At 43.3% G+C, this 24,641-nt stretch overlaps 1 protein-coding gene across 2 annotated transcripts in view; it reads right to left on the bottom strand.

Annotated features, from left to right (window-relative positions):
• EIF2D (eukaryotic translation initiation factor 2D) overlaps positions 1-24,641 on the bottom strand; it is a 315,356-nt gene that overhangs the window by 188,038 nt on the left and 102,677 nt on the right. For both annotated transcript variants that reach the window (XM_085624121.1, XM_085624123.1), the window contains exons 4-6: positions 20,332-20,422; positions 18,407-18,514; positions 14,638-14,924 (exon numbers count right to left, since the gene is read on the bottom strand). In XM_085624121.1, coding sequence (XP_085480247.1) covers positions 14,638-14,924; positions 18,407-18,514; positions 20,332-20,422 — 486 coding nt within the window. The remainder of the gene's footprint in view (positions 1-14,637; positions 14,925-18,406; positions 18,515-20,331; positions 20,423-24,641) is intronic.

Below are 24,641 nucleotides of genomic sequence, written 5' to 3' on the forward strand. Positions count from 1 at the left end.
GTGGCATAATACATGCTTCAGCCCCTTGTAGGCCTGTGAAGTACCTATGCCCTTGGTACCTAAGGTACCATATACTAGGGGCTCATAAGGTACCACAGTATCCAATCACTAGTGCATCTAATATGCACACCAAGTTGTTTAGAGAGATCAGTTAGACTGGGGCCCTGATTAGCAGGGTCCCAGCCAGACTATAGCCAGAAACCAGTGTAAACATCAGAAAAAAAGTGGGGGCAACACAAGTGCAGATCCTAGTCTCCTACAATTGGCATGTCGTGCCCCATCAAGGTTTTTGTCCTAAATTACAAAAGGACACATTAACATGCACTGCAATCCAGCCTTTCAGGGCGGCCCTTGATAGAGACAGCTCTGTTTGTGCCCTGATGGCCTGTAATAATTCCTAAACAGATTCTTGTAAATACCGTTTTGTTTAATTTCTTTTTAATGTGATTGTGTGAGAGAGTCTATTACTATTTGCAGAGAAATGTGTTTGTTTCATGCAACAATCATAAAAAAGTTTATTTTAGATCAAAACGGGTCCTCACATATGAGAAATTGGAGGATATCACAGATATTATTCACTGTAAAATTAGTGGGCAGCTGCTCTGTTACAACAGTGAAAACACATCACTATCTCTGAATATTAGATGTAAACACTTTTAGAATTTCGACCATAGTGCCTGTGCACCATTAGTAGCCTGGCTAAAGAGGGTATGGCAGAGCTGAAAGTGAATCATTTAAACTCAAAGCTGTTCTGAACAGGGGCCTCCAAAATAGTTTTGGCCCAGGGCACCCACATTCCTTAACATGTCCCTGCCACCACAAAGTCTGTCAGACAACATTGCTCTGAAGTAAAATAGGCAACATCATTAATTTATTATCAGTTCTATTTTTTTTAAACATAAGCCCGAGGTGGCCTAAACCCCCACTGCTTCAGGCAAGCAACTTATCGTACCACTAAGGAATTCTCAATTAGGTGTTCGTTCAGCGCCCTCTCTGTGGACTTTCAACTTTGTCTTCGGATCCATAACTGGTTGGTGGGCAATTATCCCATTATAATGCTGGCTAAAACGTTTGTTAATGATTTCTAGAGAAGAATTGTTTCTCGTGTACCAGCTCTGAGCTAGCAAGTGCATGAAAAATTTGACAACACTTCCCTCCCTTACAGTCACTGTTTTGGCTGAAAATGTCTGCAGAATATTCAGCTTTGTACTGTTCAAGACTGGATGTGGAGCACAACCTGAGGATAGCAGTAGCAAAAATCCATGCACAGAGTGACCGTCTCTGTGGCGAAAAACAGGCACACCCCTCACATTTATGTTGGTGGTGTTATTATCAATCTATGTCATGTGCAAAACAAAGCATCCTAGTAAAAACAATTTGCGCTCATTTTTTCTTGGAAAATTGTGTTTTGAGCTGTGTAATAAGCGTCTGTCATTTCACCACACCCACTCACAAACCTGCAGTTTACTAAACACTTTTATTGTGTTGGAACATTATTTGCCGGATATAGCCCGAGATATGCATGTGGAGGTAGATTATTGTGGCGGGGTATCAGTGACAGAGTCGGAAACCAGGCTAGAGTGGTGTAACGAGGGCTTTATTTTTTAGAACACTTTCTTTTGATGAGCTGTCAGTCGGAAGCTAGCAAAGGAGGAAGAGTCTGGCTTGCTCCGTCTTGGGGACTCAAGAGTGAAAGAGTTTGTGTTCAATCGGCTGGATTTCAGTTAGTCGTGTCCTCAGGATCTCAACGGTGTCCAGGATCCAAAGACCAATGAACCATATGAGAGAAACAACAACAAAAAAAGAAAGAAAACCAAGCGTTAGGACGGTCGTCCTATGCTGTATTTGAAGGGGCCGGGAGTGAGGGAAACCGAGTGCTCTGGTGCTTCTACTATCTCCGTAAGAGAATGTGCTCCGGTGCTCGGTGAAGGGGGGTAGAGGATTATACGATATTTACAAGCGAGAGTTACGCTGATGCGGGTACGTGCTCTCACACGGATGGGGGGGCTCCTTCTTCCCACCCAGCCCGCTACTCTGCCCCGTACCTGTTCAAGCCACGCTCCTCCCCTGGGAACGTGGCAGGGCGGCTTAAGGAATCGGTGGCCTCCTGGCTCGTCGGGTGTTTCTCCGGGACTTCTCCCTTCGTGCGTGTTGTTCTCTTCTTCCGTCCGGGTCTCAGGTTTCGCCTTTCTTCTCCACTCTGGTTCTCCTCTCTCCTCCAGGGAAATGCCGTCCGTCCTCTTCCGGGATTCTCCTATTTTTGAATGCCCCACAAACGTGATGTCGCCCAGGGGAGGGGTTTCGTCCTGCTGGAAAGCTGCGTTAAAGGAACCGCGTCCTGCTTCTGGAGTCCAGTCTTGCGGGGCATACGAGTACCACTCGTCCTTTAGGAAGGGAACATCCGGCTGCTGTAAGGGGATACAAGGGGGCAAAGAAGCGTCTGTTGACCACCAGTTCCATGAAGCCTCTCGTGACTCGGGAATATCACCCGCCCCGTCACAATTATGTAGTGTACCAGATTCCAGAAATTTCTATCAGGTGGTGGGGGACCCAACATCTAAAAATAATTCAGTTTGTGGGGCTCAACCTACAAAAGTTTGAAGACCTCTGTCCTAGACGACCACTTCATTTGGGGAGTCACTGGAATTAGTGTGGTTTTATTAATACAAGGTGTTTAATACCAAACACCATAGGTTTCAGTGAAGCCATTATGTAGCTGAGGAACTCGTTTGGCCAGTGCCCAGCACATACCTTAAGATGGCTTCCTTGCTCACTTGCAATATCCAGTTATAGAACTAGATGTCACAGGGGCATATTTGCTCGTAGCAGATATGTCTTCACATAAAATATAATGCACCCTGCCTACGGGGGGCAAAGGCCTGCTGTTGAAGGTGCCATATATATATTAGATGTAGTGACTTTGGCATGACACCCAGGAGTGTGCCATGTCATGTTTTCACTCATGGTTTGCAGCATGTCACACAGCCTGCAATGGTAGTCTGTGTGGAATTTGTGTGCGAGTCCCTTAGGGTGGCATAACATATGCTGCAGCCCTTTAGGACCCTGTTCGGCACTCATGCCCTCTAGGTAGCTGGGGTACCATTTAGTAGGGACTTACAGGAGTGATACAGTCCTTAGCAAATTGTAGCACAATTAGACAACATCTTGTTTTGGAAAAGCAACACTGGCACTGACTTCTGGTTAGCAGGCCTCAGTGCACTGCCAGAGTCAAAAACCAGCATCTAGTAGCTAAAAGGGGCACAAAAAGTGGGGGGATAACTGTAACAAAAGCTGAGTTATCTACAGTGGTGTTATTGCTAATCACATGTACCAACCTTCCCTTGATAGATGGAAGGAAGGCTTTCAACACCAAGCGGAAGGATAGGGCTGGAAGATTAGGATCTGAGGCTGAATGTCTGGCAATCTCTCTTTCAGGGGGAAAGGCAAGAAACTAAACCATGCCCAGAATGGTGGAGTCAGGTATGACTGCGGCACGCTGATAGTAAACCCCAAAGATGAGGTTTGCCATAGTCTTGAGGTGGTTGACGCCTGCCTGTGGTGAGCCTGCCTTCTACAGCCAGTCATAGAGGTAGGTGAAGACTAGAACCCCCGATCTCCGAAGTTGTGCTGCTACCACCACATCTTTCCTGAACACCCAAGGAGTGTTGGTGAGACCAAAGGGGAGCCCCAGAAACTGCAAATGCTCATGTCCCATCAAGAGCAGTTGGTAGGGCCAATAAGCCTGCAGGATGGGAATATGGAAATAGGTGTCCTGCAGATCCAATGCCACCATCCAGTATCCAGGGTCAGGGGCAGATGCGTCCTGGGCCAGAGTGAGCATTCTGAATTTGCCCTTCTGGAAGAAGGTGTTGAGAGGGGGCAGTTTAAAATAGATCAAATGCCTCCATCCTTCTTTGGCACCAGAAAGCAGCAGGAATAACAACCACAACCCACGTCTGGTGCAGGCCCCTTTGACCAAAAGTTCTTGCACTTCCTGCTGTAGGACGGACAGATGGTCCTCCGTCAGTCAGCCCAGGATCAGTGGAAGGTGTGGTGGAGTGGCAATGAAGGGTAGGGTGTATCCCTTTTTGACAAACTGCAGGACCCAACAGTCTGATGTTAGGGCCTGCAAACCCAACAAGAAGCGGTGGATTCTGCCTCTAACCAGGAGGCTGTGCTCCATTAAGGGTAAGCTGAAGGGGCTTAGCAAGTGGGGTCACGAGGGAGGGAGGGAGTAGTGAGCTGACTCTGATCGTGGAGTCAGTGGGTGCATCAGCCTCGACCATGAAATTGCTGAGCACCTTGCTGAGGCTGAAGTGGCTGCCAGTGTAGGATGCTTCTGCTGAAACCATAAAATGAATGGCAAGGCTGATGTGGCTAGTGGGGCAGATAAGCCCAAGGAGCGTACTGTAGCCCTGCTATCTTTGTACCGCTTCAATGCAGAATCTGCCTTATCCTTAAAAAGGCAAGTCCCATCAAAGGGGATATGCATACGGGACGATTGGACGTCATCTGAAAAACCTGTTGTACGTAGCCAAGCTTTTCAATTAATGGCACCAATGGTACTAATGGTTCACCGGACGGAATCGTCGGTGTCTAGACCACAATTAAGTGAGAATTTGACAGCATCAGAAGCATCATCTATAGCTTGGGTCAGGAAAGATCGAATGTCTTCTGGGACACCTGAGAGGACTTGAGCCACCAAATCCCAAATAGCCTGGGAACAGAAGCCCGGGTGGCAACTGGCACTGACAGACCTTAGGGCTAAACTGGTGGAAGAAAATATAATTTTCCCAAAAGTATCAACTCGTTTGGGCTCCCTATTGAGGTGGGGAGGGGGGAGGGGGGGGGGGAGTTGAGGGGGAAGGAGTCAGAAAAGTATATGGGTTTGTCCAACTAGCAGATGCCTGCATCAGTAAGCTATCAGGAGAGGGGTGCTAAGACAAAAGTGCAGGGTCCCCCAGGTCAGGTCAATGGCATCTCGCAATTTGACAATTTATTGGAGGGTGAGAGCAGCGTTTGGCTGAGGCTCCCAGGAGAGTACCAGTGAGTACATTGTAAAAAGGTGGTGGGGGCTCAGTAGTGGTTTGACCCAGTTGGATAACTTTGGTCAAGTCACTGATTTTGGTTTGGGGAGCTGGAGGTCTAGAACTTCGGCAGCCCTCTACATGACAACCGAAAAGGAACAGATGATGAACAGAATGCTGAACAGATCAAACATTTATCCCCAGTCACAGATCTGGGTTAAATTATCGTTTTTTGGCTCATCATGCCATTCTAGTTTGGACCCAGCCATATGAAAATCTGTCTTGATCCTGCTCCCCATGGGAACCGTCCAGCCTGAACTGCCAAGCCAGGTCCTTCCTAGAACAGAAACAAGCATCCTGGGACCGGGTACACGGTATCACCCTTCCTCAGCGAGGCCAGCTGGAATCTAGTGGCATAGCGAGCACGGGACCAACATCTGGGCATACCCTTCCCACTTAGGGCGACAAATGCAAAAAGAACAAATGATGGACGGAATGCTGAACAAATCTAACATTCACCCCCAATAACAGATCTGGGTTAAATCCATCGTTTTTTTGCTCGCCATGCCATTCCAGTTTTGACCTAGCCATATGCAAATCTGTCTTGACCCTGCTCCCCATGTGAACAGTCCAGCCCGAACTGCCAGGCCAGATCCTCCCTGGACCAGAATCAAGCACTCTGGGACCAGTTTCGGGGTATCATCCTTCATCAGCCAGGCTAGTTTGAGACCGGTAGCATAGCGAGCACAGGATACACGTCTGGTATACCATTCCCACTTAGGGTGACAAATGTAAAAAGATGGCATGGTAAGCAAAAAACAAGGGATTTGGCAGATTTGAATTGTTTATGAAATCCATACTTAGTAACAGGCTCCTGAATTGTGGGCCATGTGCCACAAAAAACATCTTAGTCTTTTTTATGGCCTTTATCACCTGAGCATAATAATTTATAGCCCTTTTGACATCTAATGTGTGGGGCATTCTTGCAACCGGAAGTAGTTCAAAGAAGGAACGTAGTTAGATAGATTGGTTTATGTGCCAACTCAATAACACTTCTGGAACACATTTTGGGTTAGTTCTCATTGCAACATAAGCTTATGAATATGGAAGTGTGGCTCCACAACATTAGTTGTCTGCACTTCACTTATTCTGGTTAGTGATGGAACTGCTACTGGAAAGGCTGCCTCTAGCCTTAGACCTTTTAGCGTATCATATGGGAGGAATAAATTATCTTGGTGCGTAAAGGTTTTGTTTTTTTTGCACACTTTTTGGTTTCAATCGGCATGCATGTTCATAGCTATTTCTTTTCCTCCAGTGCACAAAATGTAGCCATTGAACAGCATAATATTTGCATATGGTAGGTTTCCCTGTTATTCTAATCACTTTCAAGCATCTCTAAAATGTTTAAGTGTTGGAATTCTATATCTGCATGGTATATGCCACTAGAGATAGGTGACTTAATTGGTTCTGGGTGGCATACACTTCCCTTTTCCATTGTCCCCATTTCTTTTTTTTACTTGTCTCCTCATATTGTCATTAGATGGGAGTCCCAAGGTTGCAGTGACCAAATTGGTGCGAGTAGGAATCATCTTCATGTGCAATGAACTGTACTTGTTGATTACCAAGGGTAACATTTGTAACAGGGAGAAGCATAAGAAAATATCCTGCACAGATTTAGTGAAAAAGAACTCCCCTAAAACAGTGGTTGTGGATATCTTAATGTGAGAGTTTGGCACTTTGCTCTGCCTTATGTTGCAAATACATTTATTTCTGGCGTTTCCAATCATTAAAGATGTTTTCTAAAACTCCCACTAGTGAGTCTATACTTAGCCTGTCTGCCGCTACATTTAATTCTCCTGCTTAATGTAGTCAAGATTATGAGGTTGTTGAGATTGCTCACTTTGCTTCCCCTATGCCAAACAATGCTATTCTTCTATATGTCTATATTTGCACTACCTTCCTCTTCATCTTAGTTTCGAAGTCCATAAGTGCGAGTAAAATCGTCTTTAGTTTTAAGACATTTATTTTTGTTCCAGACCCTTTGGTATTTAGTGACCCCGCTCTGTCGATCTTTAAGGTGAGCACCACATACTGTGTGTGATGTACCTCTGCTTATGATCACAGAGGAAATTGGTGTTCTGAATGGTCTGCCTTTGCTATGTTTTTTACTGTCAACATTTTAGTTCTATTCATAATATAATGGTAACGACCAGTAGACCACCCCCATCCTCCATACTCTCCACTCACTATCTCAAGATCCATTGCTGAAGTGTTCTCATCTGAAGTCTTGCTTAGGCTACAATGCTACAACATCCCTAACAGCCTCATTGCCATTTTAACTGTAATAGACCATATGATGTCTGGTATAGGCAAACATGTTCATACAATGTTTGGCTCATCATATTCTGTGCCAGTATTGCGAACAAAGTCTTGAAATTTGACTCCGCTCCCACAAAAATCTTCTGTTGAGCAGGTAACACAAGATGACTTTTTCATGTGAATCCCAATTCATACAATAGCCTAATCACTATTCTGATATTGTTCTATCATTGTTGAAACAAGTTACTCTCTACTAACCAGTTATCTAAATATGGATACACATGACCTGACTGCTTTCTGAAGTTCCACAACAGTTCAGAATTTTGTGAACACCTTTGGTGCGGACTTTATCCGAAAAGGTAACAACTTGAACTGAAAGTATGTGTCTCCCATCATACATTTACGCACTTGGAGTGATGCTGGTTCACTGGTAGATGATCCATCTTTCAAGTCAATGATGACTATGTAGACAACTTCTTCTAGTTGCAAAATGACGTCCTGAAGGATTACCATCTTGAAGTTTTGTATCTTGAAAAACGTGTTAAATAGTCTGAGGGCTAAGATTGGCTTTTGTGTTATGTCCTGCTGTAGGATCAGGAAATATGGTGAGCATACTCCTCAGTTTCATCATTAGTATACATTTGTATTTCTAGCTGCATTGTTGTCTCTTTGACTTGAATTGTGCTTGTCTTTTTTCCCATTCCCTTGTTTGAAGATGTTTGACATCCACTTGCCTGATGTAATTTTGTCTCCATTTTGGAGTAAATCCTGAATTCTGTTCCTGTTTGATATTATGTGGGCTAGGGGGCAAGATGATACAGGCAACCGCTTGTTTGTGCAACTCTCTGGCGGTCCAAGTCCCTCCCTTGCATGGATCTGTCACACAAAAAAGAACGAGGGTGAGCTGTGTTGACACTGTGATGTTATGCAAGATGCTCCTTGATATCAAGTTGTATGTAATTGATTTTGCAGTAAGAAAGGATGTGCATTTCCTTTTCTTGGGCTAGATGCAGCTCTATGAAACGTTTACCATTGTTTGGAATGACCCCATCACCATGGCTGCTTCTGTAGCTTTCTTCATTTTGTCTATGGAGTCATCAACATTCTTCTTGCTTGAATCTTGCTAAACACAGCCATGTGTGTGTACGAAATCCGCCTCTTCTGCATGGTCACGATTTTTTCTGGACCCTATATTTTTGCAGGCTTTAGAACTCTATGCACCTTACTCCTGCTGGCCAAGAGTAGAGTGCTGATGCACCCCCTTTAAACATGGTTATATTGGCTTATTTCTATTTGGCTCATTTAGGTTGTCTGTAAATAGAAAGTGCACCCTAGAAGTTAAATACCACCTCTGGACTACAGCACCTATCATGCCATCCACCAAAGTGGCAGTACAAACAGGACTTGAGGCCTACCCTCTATATCCTGACAACTGTAGTGCAAAACCTACAGGTAAAAACCTCCCTTTTAAATATTGGTAAGTCACCCCTTTGTAAACCTTACAGTCCACAAAGTAAGGTCCATGGTATTTCAAAGTAGTACATGTAAAAAATTAATGTTACCATGTCCCTACAATGACAAGGCCCTAAAAGAAGATTTCGATGCGGCAGGCCCACAGGTCCTAAGCAGAAAAACAGAGAGCATATTAAAGCACTAATACAGTGTCCCGGGAATGGTACCAGCTAGAAAAATAACTAAACCATGTCTTTTAGTAATTATAAAAAAATTCAATTCAATTGAGAAGCCGGATTCTTAATTTTTAATTTTTTTTAAGGAAAAGTAGCTTAAAGAAAGTTATCAGATGGTCAGTTAGCATAACCCTCTCCTAGAGCTCAGCCCGTTCTCAACCTTGAATAGGTGCGAACTAAGCGAGAAATGCATCCCAGGAGCAAACAATCGGCTGACTTCAATGGGCAGAGATGACGTATCTGAACTCCACAGAATAGTCTGACTGGGGGTTGTGGGCATCCTTTGACACCACACTGTTGAAGCCTGCTTGACAGGCCAACTGAGGCACATGTAACACTTGGGGCACACTTGAAAGGGAGAGAACAACATGCCAAGAAAATGTGTGTATTCACTGCCTGATTACTGAAGGACCCTACTTTGTCCTACCAGACTTCTCTCTCTGGGTTTGTTGCGAATAGAGTGCCTGCTTCAAACTGTATCTTAGTGTTAGATGTCGGAGGACACCGGCAATCTCCCTCGGACCCTTCCCCACCAACACCCCCAACCCTGAGAGCCCAAGTATAGTGTGGCTGAAGATCTACACCATCTTGAAAATGCCCAGACCCATGGTATTTTGGGCCTGTTTCAAGTAAGGCAAACAGGAACTACTGAAATAGTGGATTTAGTTGGCCATGGGAACTTTAATAACAATTTCTTTCTGGTGTGTGTGCCTCCTAGCGGTCCTTGATAATTAGGAGACTTCTCTGAAGCAGGGCTCCCGTTGAACTCTTTGTGATCCTGTGCAATATGTGAAGCCCTTGGTTTTAATTTGTTTGTGCAAAACTATACTGCTGATATTAAAAACGTATGCCTCCAGAAACCTATTTTGAATAGCCATTTTATTTTTCAAATGAGAAACACATTTGCAGCAACTCTTTCATCTGTTTTTCACTACAAACTATTTATTTTATATGATTTTAAATAAAGCATGCATTGCAAACTGTATTAAAAGGTAGGCAAGTCCGATATGTGAGACACGTCAATTTGACCAAGATTACACATTTAAGTGAAATGGGTATGTAGGGATTCAGACGCAAGTCTCCGATTTCTAAACGTGAATACTGTGAATACTGTGGGACTGAGAATGCTCATTTTCATTAAAAATTATCATATTAACAACAGAACAGTTACTTTGTATTATAAAGACATGACATTTTAAAAGTAAAACCCTGGATTGAAACTAGACTATGATAATGTGTGTTATGTGGTATTTATTATGACTATCATAATGTGTGTTATGTGGTATGTATTAGGGGTGAGAAAGTGGCCTGTGTTTGAGTCTCGGCAGGGACGCTCAACATTCTGTTATTCTGGGCAAATCACTTAATCTCCCCGTGCCTAACAAAAAACATTCTTAAAAAATGAATGTGTCCGTTTGAAACGCAACTGGTGCTTATGTAAAGCGCTTTGATACCTTCGGGTCTAGTTCGCGCTATATAAAACTCCACAAAAAAAACCTTTTACTAGATTAGTTAGGGAGTGCCCAGGAATCAACCCCACACACTAGCTTGAGCCAGGCATAAATGTGGCACCTCCAGGCACCCACTTCAGAACAGGTTCTGGACCTGCAGAAGATCAGAAGAGTACTGAACTTGGTGTCTCTGACCTGTGAGGAGCCCTGAACGATTCGCCTTGCTCATTTTGCACACAGGACAAAGACGTGGACTCCAAGGGTCAGTCGGCTCACCTCCTATGTGACTACAGGGAGACAATATGCTCCAAGAGGCCAATTCATTGAATTACCCATCTGACCAGTGGCAACTGAACCCGGACTGAACCCTGCTGTTTGCCTCTGCTTGGCATCCTGTGAGTTTCTAAGTGCCTCTCCTGAGGTACTGGGGAGCTTTGGATGTGTACACCATTAGTGGATTTGGATATAAAAGACAAGTCAGAAGGTAAAACCTTTGACTGGGATGAACCTCGTTGGTGTACCAGACACGCTGCATCACAGTCAGCTTGAAATTGTGCCTCGGTGACGGTCTGCAATGACCATAGACTATCATTGGCAACTATCGTTTTCAGCATACTTGCTACTTAACATTTTTAAAAAAATCATATCTCCAGTTCCCCTTATTGGATGTTGGCATTTGTGTGCCTTAATGTAAGTAGGCTCTAGAAGCGAGGGACTGTACTGTCTCCCTACCCTTGGCGTCACCACTTTAATAAAGGCTAGCTCCTTTCTTGCGCTCCAGCAGGACAAAGGGCTGAGGAAAACAAAAATGTGAAGAAATGACTGAATTCATCTCAGCTATTGGGAATTGCTCAAGTCGTATTCTAGCCCATCATCTTGTTTGCCCACCATGCCACCTCAGACAGGAATTAGTCATATGCAAGTCAGCCTTTGTCCTGCTCTAATAAGACCAGTCCAGCCCAAATTGCCAGGTTCTGAATGGAAACACAAGCCACGCAAGACCAGTTCTGGACTATTCCAGCCTTTTCAATATGGTATATCTTGAGTCCTATGACACAGTGAGCACAGAACCCAGGTCCGGGCATACCATCGCAATTAGGGCATCGCACGGAAAAAAATAAAAGTGATGGTTGGATAAGAGAAGCAGGGCAGCAAGTGGGTGGAGGGTTTCTAGGAGGAATAATTCTTCTTCTTCTAGCTGCACTCCATTCGGGTCTGCAGTTCTTTTGATTGTGGCATAGTAGATGGTAAGATCCTCAGGAATAGATAGGTAGGGGTCTGTGCTGAGTCAGTTTCTATTCATTGTCTGAATACTGCTAATCCTCAGTATGAAGCTGTCGAACAATAGTATCTTTCTCCTCTAAATTGGAGGATATTATGTCTGGTATTGGTCTGGAATCAATGGTATTTATATAACCTCCATTATCTTTCTTTAGGTTGTTTGGGTCCTGACTTAGTGTGTTTTTGGAAAGAATACTGATTTTTATCTTTTTCTATAAAAGAATAGCAACCATGATCATAGCATCAAAGTCCTTTTTGCATATCTTGAGAACAGATGTACTAGACTCTTTGCCATTAGGCTTCCTCTAGTTTGGATCCTCTTTAGAGGCTGAGCAGATAGCTGATACTTCGTAAGGGGCATAGCTACAAGTGGTGCAGTGGCCCAGGCAGTAGAGGGGGCCATCTAGCCTTGCATCAGTCCCAGTTAGTTTACTGCCTCCTCAAAACATGTTTGATAGCACCTGACTGGGACACACTTTGTGTTGCTCCTGAGTGGGGTGAGTTGCTGAAATCCAATATCCTGACACAGACCCAGACCTGACATACTTGCTTACATGGTCAACTTTAATCTATGTCCAAGTCACCAGTGACCTGTGCGAATCGTTCCTGAATTTGGTTCCAGGCCAGTACTCAAGGACTAGCTATGCGACCCAAGCCCCATGACCAGTGAATGAGGAGCCAAGTGGTGGGCTACAGCTAACAATATCTTTCTGGTGTGTGTGCCTCCTAGCGGTCCCTGATAATTAGGAGACTTCTCTGAAGCAGGGATCCCTTTGTACTCTTTGTGATCCTGTGCAATATGTGAAGTCCTTGGTTTTAATTTGTTTGTGCTAAACTATACTGCTGATATTAAAATGTATGCCTTCAGAAACCTATTTTGAATAGCTATTTTATTTTTCTAATGAGAAACACATTTGCAGCAACTCTTTCATCTGTTTTTCACTAAAACCTATTTATTTTATATGATTTTAAATAAAGCATGCATTGCAAACTTTATTAAAAGGTAGGCAGTTCCGATATGTGAGACACGTCAATTTGACCAGGATCACACAATTAAGTGAAATGTGTATGTAGGGATTCAGACGCAAGTCTCCGATTTCTAAACTTGGTTACTGAAGTCATGATGATGAACAAACTATCTGGAGTGTATATTCTAGAGGAATATAGCTGCTATCTTGGCATCCTATTATAGAATTTTAAAAAACTGATTTGGCCAGTGGTCTGTTCATGGGCACGGTCTGCCACCAAGGATCACTCGGCGCCTTTGCATTCCTCCAGCATAACGCTGACTCAGTGGCTATCTAAAAAGACGTGAACCTGAATGCTTCACAGGGATTGTGGACCAGTGCACCTATGGGATTGAGAATGCTAATTTTCATAAAAAATTATCATATTAACAACGGAACAATGAATAGTGCACCTCATATTCCGCACTGGTTATTGAGGCCATTACACTCTGTCTATTCAGTGGATAAGAGAAAGCCTATGGCCCCTAGCTCAAACACTGCTCTCTGACAGCTGACAGCCTGTACAGTATGTATAAGCATGGCTAGTTGGTAGTATGCCATAAGAGACTGTAATTTGTCTGTCATCCTATTCACTATCACTGTAAGGGATGCGCATGCTGCCTGTCTCGTGCTCACAGTGCCACAGGATTTATGCGGAACCTCGCCGATGAAGCCCAAGTACGCCACACCCAGTCTGGAGCTACCTGTGTTCTCATTCAGCAGAGACCTGCTTTTGGGAGTTAGCGATGAACTATTTGTACTGCAGCAGGATCAAAGACCATTAACATATAGATGGTTTCTGTCTGAGGTGGCATAGTGGGCGAAACACGTGGCACCATGTGATTGCCTGCAGCAGGAACATTTGCTAACATTACACTCATCACCTCTGTTTTTTACTCAGTGCAACAACATAAGTGTGATGGGTGAGCACATACTTGGGTCCCATGCTTACTGTGCTACAGGACTCAAGCTATACTACACTGAAGGGGCTCAAATAGGCCAAAGCCCATCTGAGGGTGCTTATGTTCCTGTTGAGATGGGACATGGGTTGGCAGATAAGGCTGGACTTTTCCTACTGGAGCAAGACCAAAGGGCTGATAAAAATCCTATATGACATCAGCTCCCTTCGCTACACACCTCCAGTACGTGTGAAAACATGTGCATGAAATTTGATTCCATTTTCTTGTTTGCTACAGAAATTATATTAGGATTTTCACTGGCACAGTAGAAGAATGGACATAATTTCTCCTGGCAAGACATAACACATAGTCAATAATTTCTGGTGTTGTATATATTTGTCTGCTGTAAACCAGTGGTTCTTTAAGGCGCTGAATTTGAGGTGCTCCTAAATATATTTCGAGCTGTAGAGGAATACATTTTTCTAGAAGAATATCCTAACTTTTTTATCTCCCTCCAGAACCGTGTCCACGATCTATGGCATTTTAGCCAATGTATCTGGGATAATGTACCTTAAAAAGCTTTAAAGCACATTCAAAAATGTACTTGGTGAATGAAGTGTCTCTGGGAAAAGTTGGCTCTATTATATAGTTTGCTTACATGTCATTTCCTGTTGCACAATAAATATAGAGCATAATATATACTTTAGACATTCTAATATTAATGGATCAAAGGAAAGATTTTCAAATGTACAGCCAAAAATGTAGACCGTAGGCTAACTCTCCCACGTTACTTCTACAATAAAATATGCTGTCCAGACTGGACACCAACTAGTTTCCTGAACATACCATTCTTCACAGGTGGACAGACTCTTTTGTATTAACACAATTTAGGACATTTGAGAATGACCTGGTGATGCACTGACCAAAAAGTAAAAATACAGGCCTTTGCCGGCATAGAGTAGTACCTTGTGGCGTCCGGTGGTCCTCTATTTCTGTTGTTCCTTCTGTGTCTTCTCCATCCAGCTCCACATCCTCGGACAATGCAGTGTTAACCATATCATTATATCGTGCTGGTGCTGAAGCAGTCTCCTCCACTCCAAGATGTAGGTTTTCAAGGCTGGGACCTAGGCAGGAGTCTGGGGACATGTTGCTGGCATAATCTTCTTGGCCATCTTCCTCATTGCCATCTCCCTTCTCAGGATTTCCCTCTAAGGGTGCGATGGTGGGAGGAGAAGACTTGTCCCCAAACATCCTTTGAAGAGAAACCCAAATCTCACTAGAATGTAACATGCAGCAGAATTCATAATATTGATAAACTACTATTAATATAGCCCACTGGGTTTCTGGTCCTGCTACAGGAAAAAGAGAGTAACATACTGGTCAAAGGTCCAAATAACACCAGGATTTGCAGAGACTTCCATTCTTTTGAGGTTGATAAAAATGATTGACACAACATTAGGTATTAACAACGTCTGTTATTTACATGGCTACATAACTGTAATTGTTTCTTATAATGCTAAACATCAGTTGGCGATATATTTATCTGAAAATTATTTTTGTTTGTTCACCTATTTCACTATAAGTTTGCTACATCTTTCTTCTAAACGATCAACAAAAGGGAAGCTATAGAAAAATAATACATACAGAAAAAACAATCAGCCCAGTAGCAATTCTATACTGGCTAGTAGGTTATCAAAAAGCAGTTGATATTATCAACCATTTACAACACATGGACTTAATGGGCAATAGCCACTTGTGCTAACCAGCCACGAAACCTACTACTCACTGACATATTCACCATACTGCCTGCACGCCTCAACAAAACAAGACCAGGCTTCTGTTGGCGAAGAAAATGTTTGGAATGTCATTACCCAGACTACCAAAAAGTACTTCAAACACACAAAAGTTGATGGGAGGAATGTTTACAATAAATCTAACCACTGACAATCACTCAGGGTAACATTCCAATCCAATTTGGCATCACAGTTTGGAACCAGCCATATGCAAATCAGTCTTGATCCTGCTCCAATAGAAACCGTTCGGCCCAAACTGTGAGGCCAGGTCCTCCCTAAACAAGAGCACAAGTAACCCAAGACAGGCTTCAGCCTGATTGGGGCTGTATAGTCAGGTTAGCTTGGTTCGCGTGGTGCAGTGTACAAGGGACCCATATCTGGGCACACCCTTATCCACTTAGGATGTTACAACAAACACCGGTGATGGCAGGAATGCTTGCAATAAGTCTAACTGCTGGCAATCACCCAGGGTAACATTCCAATCCATCGATAGGACCTGGCTTAGACGTTCGGCATGGACTACTCCTATTGGAACAGGGTCAGCACTGATTTGCATATAACTGGGTCTAACCTGAGGTGGCATGGGGGCAAAAAGACTGAGTATTAGAAATGCTACCCTAAGTGGATTTGTGTCTTTACCCAAAAGTGTTGCAATGCCATAAAAATTGGAGAATATGCGCTATTCCTGCGCTACTTGCTAATAGCAATAATTGTATCAGCAAGTTTAAAATTAACACTAACCCCTAAATCAGAACATTATTTAAATTTCTACCCGGTCTCTGGTTTTAACCTGATGTGTAAAAAGAAAGTTGGAATGTGAAATGAATGTGGCTACTTCTCACTGAAAAGTACATAATGCTGAAAGGTCATCTATATCCACATCTGAATGAAACACTGACAGTTGAACCAGCTTTCAATCTCCCTTGGTAAAAGGACTTTGTTCATACTAATCACATTAAAGTCAAAATACTATTTAACATTAACATCTTACGACTGCTTAACGTTACAATAGCTTTCTAACGGTTCGCACTAAAAATCTACAGTACGTGCAGGCACAAAAATGCCCCCCAGCTCGCATTAAAATAGAAGCCTTGGAGAGAAACTTTTCCTATGTTTTACTCCTCTCCTAGAATATCTGGGAAACGTTCTTCATCTCATGTGTCCCATTTCTCATTAAGTTACTTTTCAATAAGATATTCTTGGTAGGTTGTTAAAAAGTACTAGACCCTGTGTGTGGTGCAGGACTGGGACTCCCCATAAAGTACATAGAAACTTGTAGACTCTGCCACTTAGATAGTGGGAGAAGCCTGTGAATCCCCCTCACAAAACAAAGGCGCATCTACAGATACTTTCTTAGGTCATTAAAAACAAGCACTGATAAGGACCTAAAATCTAAACTATCTGGTCCACTTTAATACTTCATTAATTATTCAATTTTATTTTATGAGGAGTTCTTGTCTCAGCAACAAAGTAGTGAACACTTTCAGAAAAAAATGCTAGTGGAGGCACATTTCAATTTACATAAACATATTATGGACTGTACTATACAGAGGGAGTGACATTTTTATTAGTTGGTTTTAAGGGTTTAATCTTAAACGACAATAAATCATGGCATCTGCCAGAGTTGCCCAGGTGGCAGGATATTATAGTTTTAGATCCAATTTAACCTCGCAGAACGAGGAGTGAGACACATTGGTTCTCACATCATTACATTAAAAACAATACAACATGCCCCAAAACAAGGCCCAAAGTAAAACACTTGGATGGGAGTGTGTCTATACGTATAATAGCATGAAATAGAATGCTGTCAGGAATTAATATATGGTTATAGTCTCAATAATATTAATCGTAAATGATCACTTGTCAAAATGTTGTTTTGCTCAATATGATTCAATTGAGATTTAAGCTGTACAAGAGCTGGATGATCATTGCAGCAGATCCTCAACCCACTAGCTTTCAGATTAGTACACAAAGAACACAGTAGGAGTTGAATGGCCACCAATTGCCTGGATTTTAATAGCCATGAAAGGTAACAGATCAAGGTTGCTTGGGGCTTTAATCGTCCATGGCAGTGCAAGTTATTGACACTGTTCTTCAATATGTAAAAACCTAATGACCATGTCAGTTCACATGCCCAAATTTCATCAAACCATTTGCCTCTCACTCGTCTTATCAAAAGGTCTCTCCATATTCCCCAAACTCTTTGTATTATTACTTTGCATGTGTCCCAGGCTCATCATACTGTCAGGCCATGAACCTTGAGCTCCCCATATTAGGCCCAGGAGCTTCATGCTTTTTCAACTGCCACTCCATTTGATCATAGCTTCTCACACTGCCAGGCCATGTATCCTACCAAACATCTACACACCCTCATCTACCCAAATGACATGCACGCTTCATCTACCGCTTGTTCCAAGCTGATCACACAATCTGTTGCTTTATTATACACTCTTTTTACATTGTTCAACCATGTATTTCATCGCATCACGTCCACATGCCATTACACTTGCACTGTATGGCCACGTAACGTAACCCAAGCTCCCCACTGTGTGTAAAGTCGATACAAATTCCTAACAATCTTCGAATGGAGAAATAGTCACATAAACAGTCTACAGCTCCCACTGTCCATCCACGTGACCCTTACACTCTGTCCATGTGTCCTAACATTCTCGCACTGCCCAGAGACACTAAGCTGTTCACACCTGTAGTCAGCATACACTAAAATGTAAGAGGGCTGTCATATAACATTAGCATTAGTGTGGTGATGGCAACAACCCACTCTAACCCAGAGAGTAGCAGATGCTATCCTACTCTTCCCTGCCAAGGTGAAGTTGAAACTAATCTACCATCTGAGCTTTCATAATGTACAGATACCATGTCAATCTGAAAAGAGTAAGAGTTGCAATAGTAGGCAACATGCACCAGTACAGTAAGTACTTACCACAGCTGATCAGAGTAGGTGTGTAGAATAGTCACGCCTTTTCCTCTCATGCTTGCACCCAGCATTTCCGCCGTAGACATCGTAGCACAACCAACAGCTACTGGAGCCCTGTGGGATCAAAATAACCTCATGTCAGGAAAAAAACGTGTATTCCCACAAGCCAGCTAGTAAGTAAACTAGTGGCAGTCAGCTTAAATGGGTCACTGTAACAAGAACAGGTATTTAGCTGTGAAATACACTAACCTCTATGAAAAAGCCTGAAAGTTCTAAATTAGGGAGGGTAAAACTTTTTTTTTTTTAATTCTGCTGCGACATACAATGTAAATACTTTATCCGAGCACGATATCAAGGAGAAAAATGATCACCTAAAATGTGTTTCCTTTTTGTTAATCTATGTTTTAAATAACAAGAAAAGTGATCTATACTATGATCATACCTTAAGTGGGCAAACGCAAATCTGTTTTGCTGTCCACATTTTTCAAAGCTTTGCTTTCTGTATTTATTTATGAATGCAGAAAAATAGATAGGGAATCAACTTCCCACCTATGCATGGTCCAATAATTGCTCATTAGTGTTGTATTAACTATTTGAATAGGCCATGCTAATTAGCAAAATCATAGTTTGGTGTAACAAGATTACTAGCAAATTAACTGGCTGAACAGGATTACGAGAAAAATAGCTGTATTATTTGGAACGATTACTGACAACATAACTAAGAGGAATTACTAGTGGCAAAATACCAGTCTGAAGGGATACCATTGCTGGCACAGCAATTATGTATTGAGCAACAAATGGTTACTTGATTCCTGGAAGAATTAGATTTCCAGAAACCCTTCCATCCCCGATTCTTTTGTCTCATGTGTGACTTCATAATTTAGATGAACATGAATGGTTGAGACAGACGCTTAGAAGTGGATGCTGAGGAGGCATGGGGGCACTGCAATGTAGTTTGTTTTCTGTTGTGTTAAATGAAGAGGGGTATAGTACAGTGGTGATGACACAGGGATTCAAATCTGGAATCTAAGTAGTTCAAAAGTAGATTCCGACTAGTATAGAAATCTAATTTTATACATATATTTGACACACAGCCACAACATGCCCTACAGTCCTTACATCAATTTTACAGCACTACTGCTCACGTGTGCTTTTTATACATCAGCAGTGTAAAGCTGTTACTTACACTAAATGTCATTTTTGTGAAAAATATCTTTCTAGTCCTAAATCATCCTTCCATTTATATTGTGACCCCTCATATAGAGCTATTCTACTGCCAATAAATGCAGCGATCCATGCAGTAAGAAATTTCAGGAAGAACTTGCACATTTCCATAAAATCCCCTATACCTCTAATTCAGCTACGGTGCATGTTTAGATTCTTGAGCTTCTCCTCCTAAACCTTGAGGTTTAAGTATGCACCACTTTGATTGTTTGTGTCTGGACTTTTCCAACCACTCCTGAGGTTTCAATTTCTGGAGATATGACCTCTAAAGCAGGACCTAGAACTCCAAAAGCACTTTTCAGAACCAGACCAAATGCCCCAGATGTGGTCTAGTCTTTAGAACAAATTTAAATGCTCCACATGAAACATCCAGATTTGGAGTCTATACTCCATGTATGATTTCAAATATTGGACACAATATTGCATCATCCAGAACTGGAGACAATACAGAGGTGGCCTCCTGAATGTGACAACACTTCTAGTGTAGCCTTCAAAACTGGATAGAATACACCCAAGGTCATCACCAGAACTGGACAACACACTTAGGTTGTGACCTCCTTAAATGGATTCAATTCTCCAAACAAGACCTCACTACTGATGTATGTGACAAAGATAAACACAAATCAAACGGACCTTTCTGCAGCAGAGTTTGTTAACCAAGAGAAATAGAAGTGCACAGAGAAAAGAACAGTGCTCAATGTCTGTACCTGTTTCCGACCAAGGTAACAGCACAAAGATGATCCGGCAGTACCTGAGGGAGACCGGATGGTGGTACTACGACCCCTGGCAACATCAAATCTGCAATGAAAAAAAAATAATAATCGAAAAACCAACAACTGGCAAGGGTTTCAGAAAACATGTCCAAGAAGGCTTGTCAGAAACAACTGGACTGGAATCTTTTGATAGGACAGAATGATGCAAAGTCTGCCCCAAAGAGAAAGTGATCGAAAGTGAGGGGTCTACTCAAAAAGGAGCAACCCATGTACTGAAGGGGCAAGCAATATTTAGATTAAGCAATTGAAAGAGAAGATATTCCTAGAGTGGGGAGACTTAGAGAAGGGGAACAACACATCAGAGAGAGAGAGTCGCCAGCAGTGACAGAAAGCTTTTAGCAGTGTAAGGGAGACACAAGTAGTGAGAGGAAGCCACTAGCAGTAAGTGAGAGGGAGGCTCTAGTGAGCCACCAACTTTATGAGGGAAACACCAGTAGTGAGGCAGCCACCTGCAGTCAGAGGCACCCACTACAAGTACTGAACCACCACCAGAAGGAGGGAGGTAAAAAAAAGAGCCACTACCACAAAGGAGTGACAAGAGGACCACAGGGTGAGGGAGCAGACCCTTGGAGAGAGAAAGACCAACTCCCCTGGGAGAAACGGAGTGCGACTAACTCAGAGTGAGGAAGACTTTCCCAGAAAACAGATGCAACCCATATATAGATTTGACCACTTTGAGAATAACACCGATAGAGAAAGGTGGTGGTGCCCACATGAGGAGGGACAACCTATGGAACAGGAAGGTGCTCAAAGTCAGAACCCAACATATTGTAAGAGTGGGTCACGAAAAAACACAAGACCTTTGAAGAAACAGCATCTCTCACTGAGAGCACATGGGAACCATGATTCTGCCCTCCGTTCCATACAATTTCACCACCCACTCACTCCTCATTTGGAGGTCCCAAGGGTCACCATGGAGGATACCAGCCCTCTCTCAAACTTACTGACTAATTTTACACCTAGAGGGGTAGCAGATTCCTTTACTCAACCCCACCCCCGGCAGCAAGGGAAGCAAAAATAAGCAGTGCTCAGAGACATGGAAATGAATCATAGAGAAAGGGTGCAGCCAATAAGGAAAGGAAGCAACCAACAGACAGACAGCATAGCAAAAAAGAGAGGGAGACATAGAATAAATATACAGTGAGTGAATGACCTACAGAGTGACGGGCTGCCTCTTAAAGAGAGGAAGAGAGACACTCTCAGGGCGAGCAAGTGCAAACCCTGTGGAAGGAGTAAAAAGACACACCAGGAGGGACTGACCCTAAGACAGGAAGATCGACCTTCAGAGAAAGGGATCCATCCCACAGACAGGACTATGAGCCCCACAGAGGGAAAACAACCCGCAGAAAGAGGGAACTACTCCCAGAGCAAGTGACGTATAACCTTCAATACGAGGGCACAAAGAGGTGGTGAAATTCGAAGAGAGGAAGCAACCCTAAGAGTAAGGCATTGGGCCATTAAGAACAATGTTTCTCAGTAACTTGCATTGGCGTCGTGTTAAGCAGAGAGGGGATTCGGTTATGTTATCTTATGTTATGTAGAGTTGTAGAGCACACTATCACCCAGGAGGGGTATCTTGGCGCTGAGCAGGTTTGAGTTTAGCCACACCTAGAGCATAGTGTGACTACTCCAAAAGTCAGATGTTCAGCTTCTTGTAGAATTCAAGATGTGAGGAAGAGGCAGGCCATTCCATGCTTTTGGAGCAATGTAGGAGAAGGTTTGACTACCAGATCTGGTTTTCCATATGCAGGGGATGTGTGCAAGTAGAGAGTCCATATGAATGGTACATAAGGTTTTTGAAAGCAGATGCGCTTGTTGAGGAATGATGGAACCTTGAAAGTGACTTGAAAGTGTGGGTGAGGAGTTTGAATTGTGCCTGTTTGTGAATGGGAAGCCAGTGGAGCTCCTTCAGGTGTGGTGTGATGTGAAGGCGGCATGGGAGGTTCAGAATGATTCCGTCTGCCGAGTTCTGAATAGTCTGCAGTGTTCTGGTGAGTTTTTTGCTGATCCTGTCATAGAGAGTGTTCCTGTAGTCCAGCTAGCTTGTGACCAGGGCTTGTGTGTGACCGTTTTTCTGGTACTGACAAAGGCCATTTGAAAATCTTCCTCAGATTCTTCTGAGTACTGAAGCATGAAGCAGTGACAGCATTGACTAGGGTGGTCATGTCAAGTTTCCTGTTGATGGTGATCCCGAGGTCCTTGCCGTGGGTCCTGGTGGGGGGGGGGGGGGTGTTTGGTCCTAGCTCTGTTCCCATGGTAATGTGTTCTTCCCAAAGATCGTGATTTTAGTCTGGTTGGTATTTAGCTGTAGACAGTTGGTCTTCATCCAGTGGGTGATTTCAGCTGTGCAGGCATTGAATTTGATTCAGGTACTGGGCATCTTGTCCATGAGGGAGACAATAAGTTGCAATTTGTCGGCACAGGAGAGGACACTGATGTTCTGAGAGCAGATGTTGATGACTAGAAGGATCATGCATGCGTTTGTTGCAAAGTCATCCTGTGCCCTGGGCACCCCCCAACTTTTTGCTGACTGATAGTGGTGATAACTGACTCTGACTGACCCTGGGCACTTTAAATGGATAACCTACAATGTTTTGGCATATTAGGGATCCTCAGGGTCTCCCCTAGGTATCTCAGAGGTGGGGGGGGTCAGGTATTTATAAGGTACACCCTTATAAAATGAGTTTTTATATGCCTGGGTAAAGTGAAAATTCACATTTCACTCCCCACATTGTGGTAAAGTGCTGCTCAAATTCGACTTTGATGCTAGGTGCACTGTGGAGGGAGTATCTGCAATATTTCTACAGATTCAGAACCCCTAAAGTCTCCCCTAGTTGCACCTGGGGTGGGGTTCCTGTAGATATAAGACAAGTACTTATAAAATATGTTTTTGTGAGTCCTGGTGCTGGAAAAATGGCCCAAGTCATTTTCCCCACTGCAAATCCCGTTACATAGGTTAACATGGTAGGAAGTTATTCATTAATAACTCTTGGTTGGAGATGGCTAGAAATGCCATTCAAAGACTTCCCAGAATGGTATTAATAAATCCAACAATATCATATTGTTGAATTTCTCCTAAAGTGTACATACAAGAAGTTATAAGACTTTCTTGTCTGTAAGTCCAAAGTCAGCCTTCCAGTGGTCTGTCCTGATTGGTCAGAGTTAAGTGGATTAGCCAGGCTGCCTTGTAGAGGTGATAAAGAGCCCCTGGGGTTGACCAGCTCTACTGGCAGGGCAGTGTGCTGTTCCATAGGAATGCCAGGCCAGGGGGAGGAGTTGTAAACTATGTTCTTCAAAGAGGAGAGTAGAGACCAGTGTCATTTACAGCTCTGAACTTCCCACCTTAGGGATGGTAGGATTAAGGAAGGTATGAGCAGATGCAGGTGGAGAGTCTAAGTAAATTAGCCATCCTAGGGGTGTATTTAGCCAGCTCTTACCTCCTTGCTGGAAAATCGGCCATTATGGATTTGGAAGATTTGATGCACTCTGGGACAAAATAATGCCACACTCTACAGGATGTGGTCATATATTGGAGGAGTTACCCTGCTCCCATTGGTCAGAAGTGACCTCCTGCATGACCCAGAGAACTAGGAATAAGTATCTGAGAGGGGCAGAGCCCTCCAGATCTGCTGCTTGAAACTTACTGAAGCAAGAAGAGCCCTGTTGAAAAGTTTTGCTGTGCAATGATTTCTAAGGCCTGACCTCTGAAGACTGCACCATCTGAAACTACAGCCCTGTGGATTATCTTGCTGAAAAAGAACTAAAGAGTGGACTCCCTGAAAGCTACAGGTTAAAATAGCTCATCAGGAACATCACAAACTAAATCTACACCTTGGATTTGTAAGGGTTTTGTACCAGTGGATTGTGGGAACTGAAGTCCTCAACTTTCAAGGACCATCTTGGAGCTTCCAGACCGTTGGAGTGAGTTTGAGACGCTTTGGGACCCCTTGAGGAACTTCAGGAAGAAGTTCAAGAAGTTTGGAGAACTTTGGAACAACTTTGAAAAAAAGCTCCATAGATGGACCGACTCAACCTGGCCAGCCAGGCAGCCTGCCTTCAACCGCGAGCCGGCAAAGACATCCAGGTTCGTCCCGCTAAAAGCTCCATAGGTCCAACGTCCAGAGTTTGACCGGGACTAAAAGAAAACTGAAGCCGGCGAACCCTCAACGGATCCAGATACATGAGGAGCATCGAGAGAGCCCGCGAGAAAAAGCTCCAGAAAAATTTCTAAGTCTGCTCGTAGA

This window comes from Triturus cristatus, chromosome 1_1 (assembly GCF_964204655.1).
Source record: "Triturus cristatus chromosome 1_1, aTriCri1.1, whole genome shotgun sequence".
In the NCBI taxonomy this organism is placed as follows: domain Eukaryota; kingdom Metazoa; phylum Chordata; class Amphibia; order Caudata; family Salamandridae; genus Triturus; species Triturus cristatus.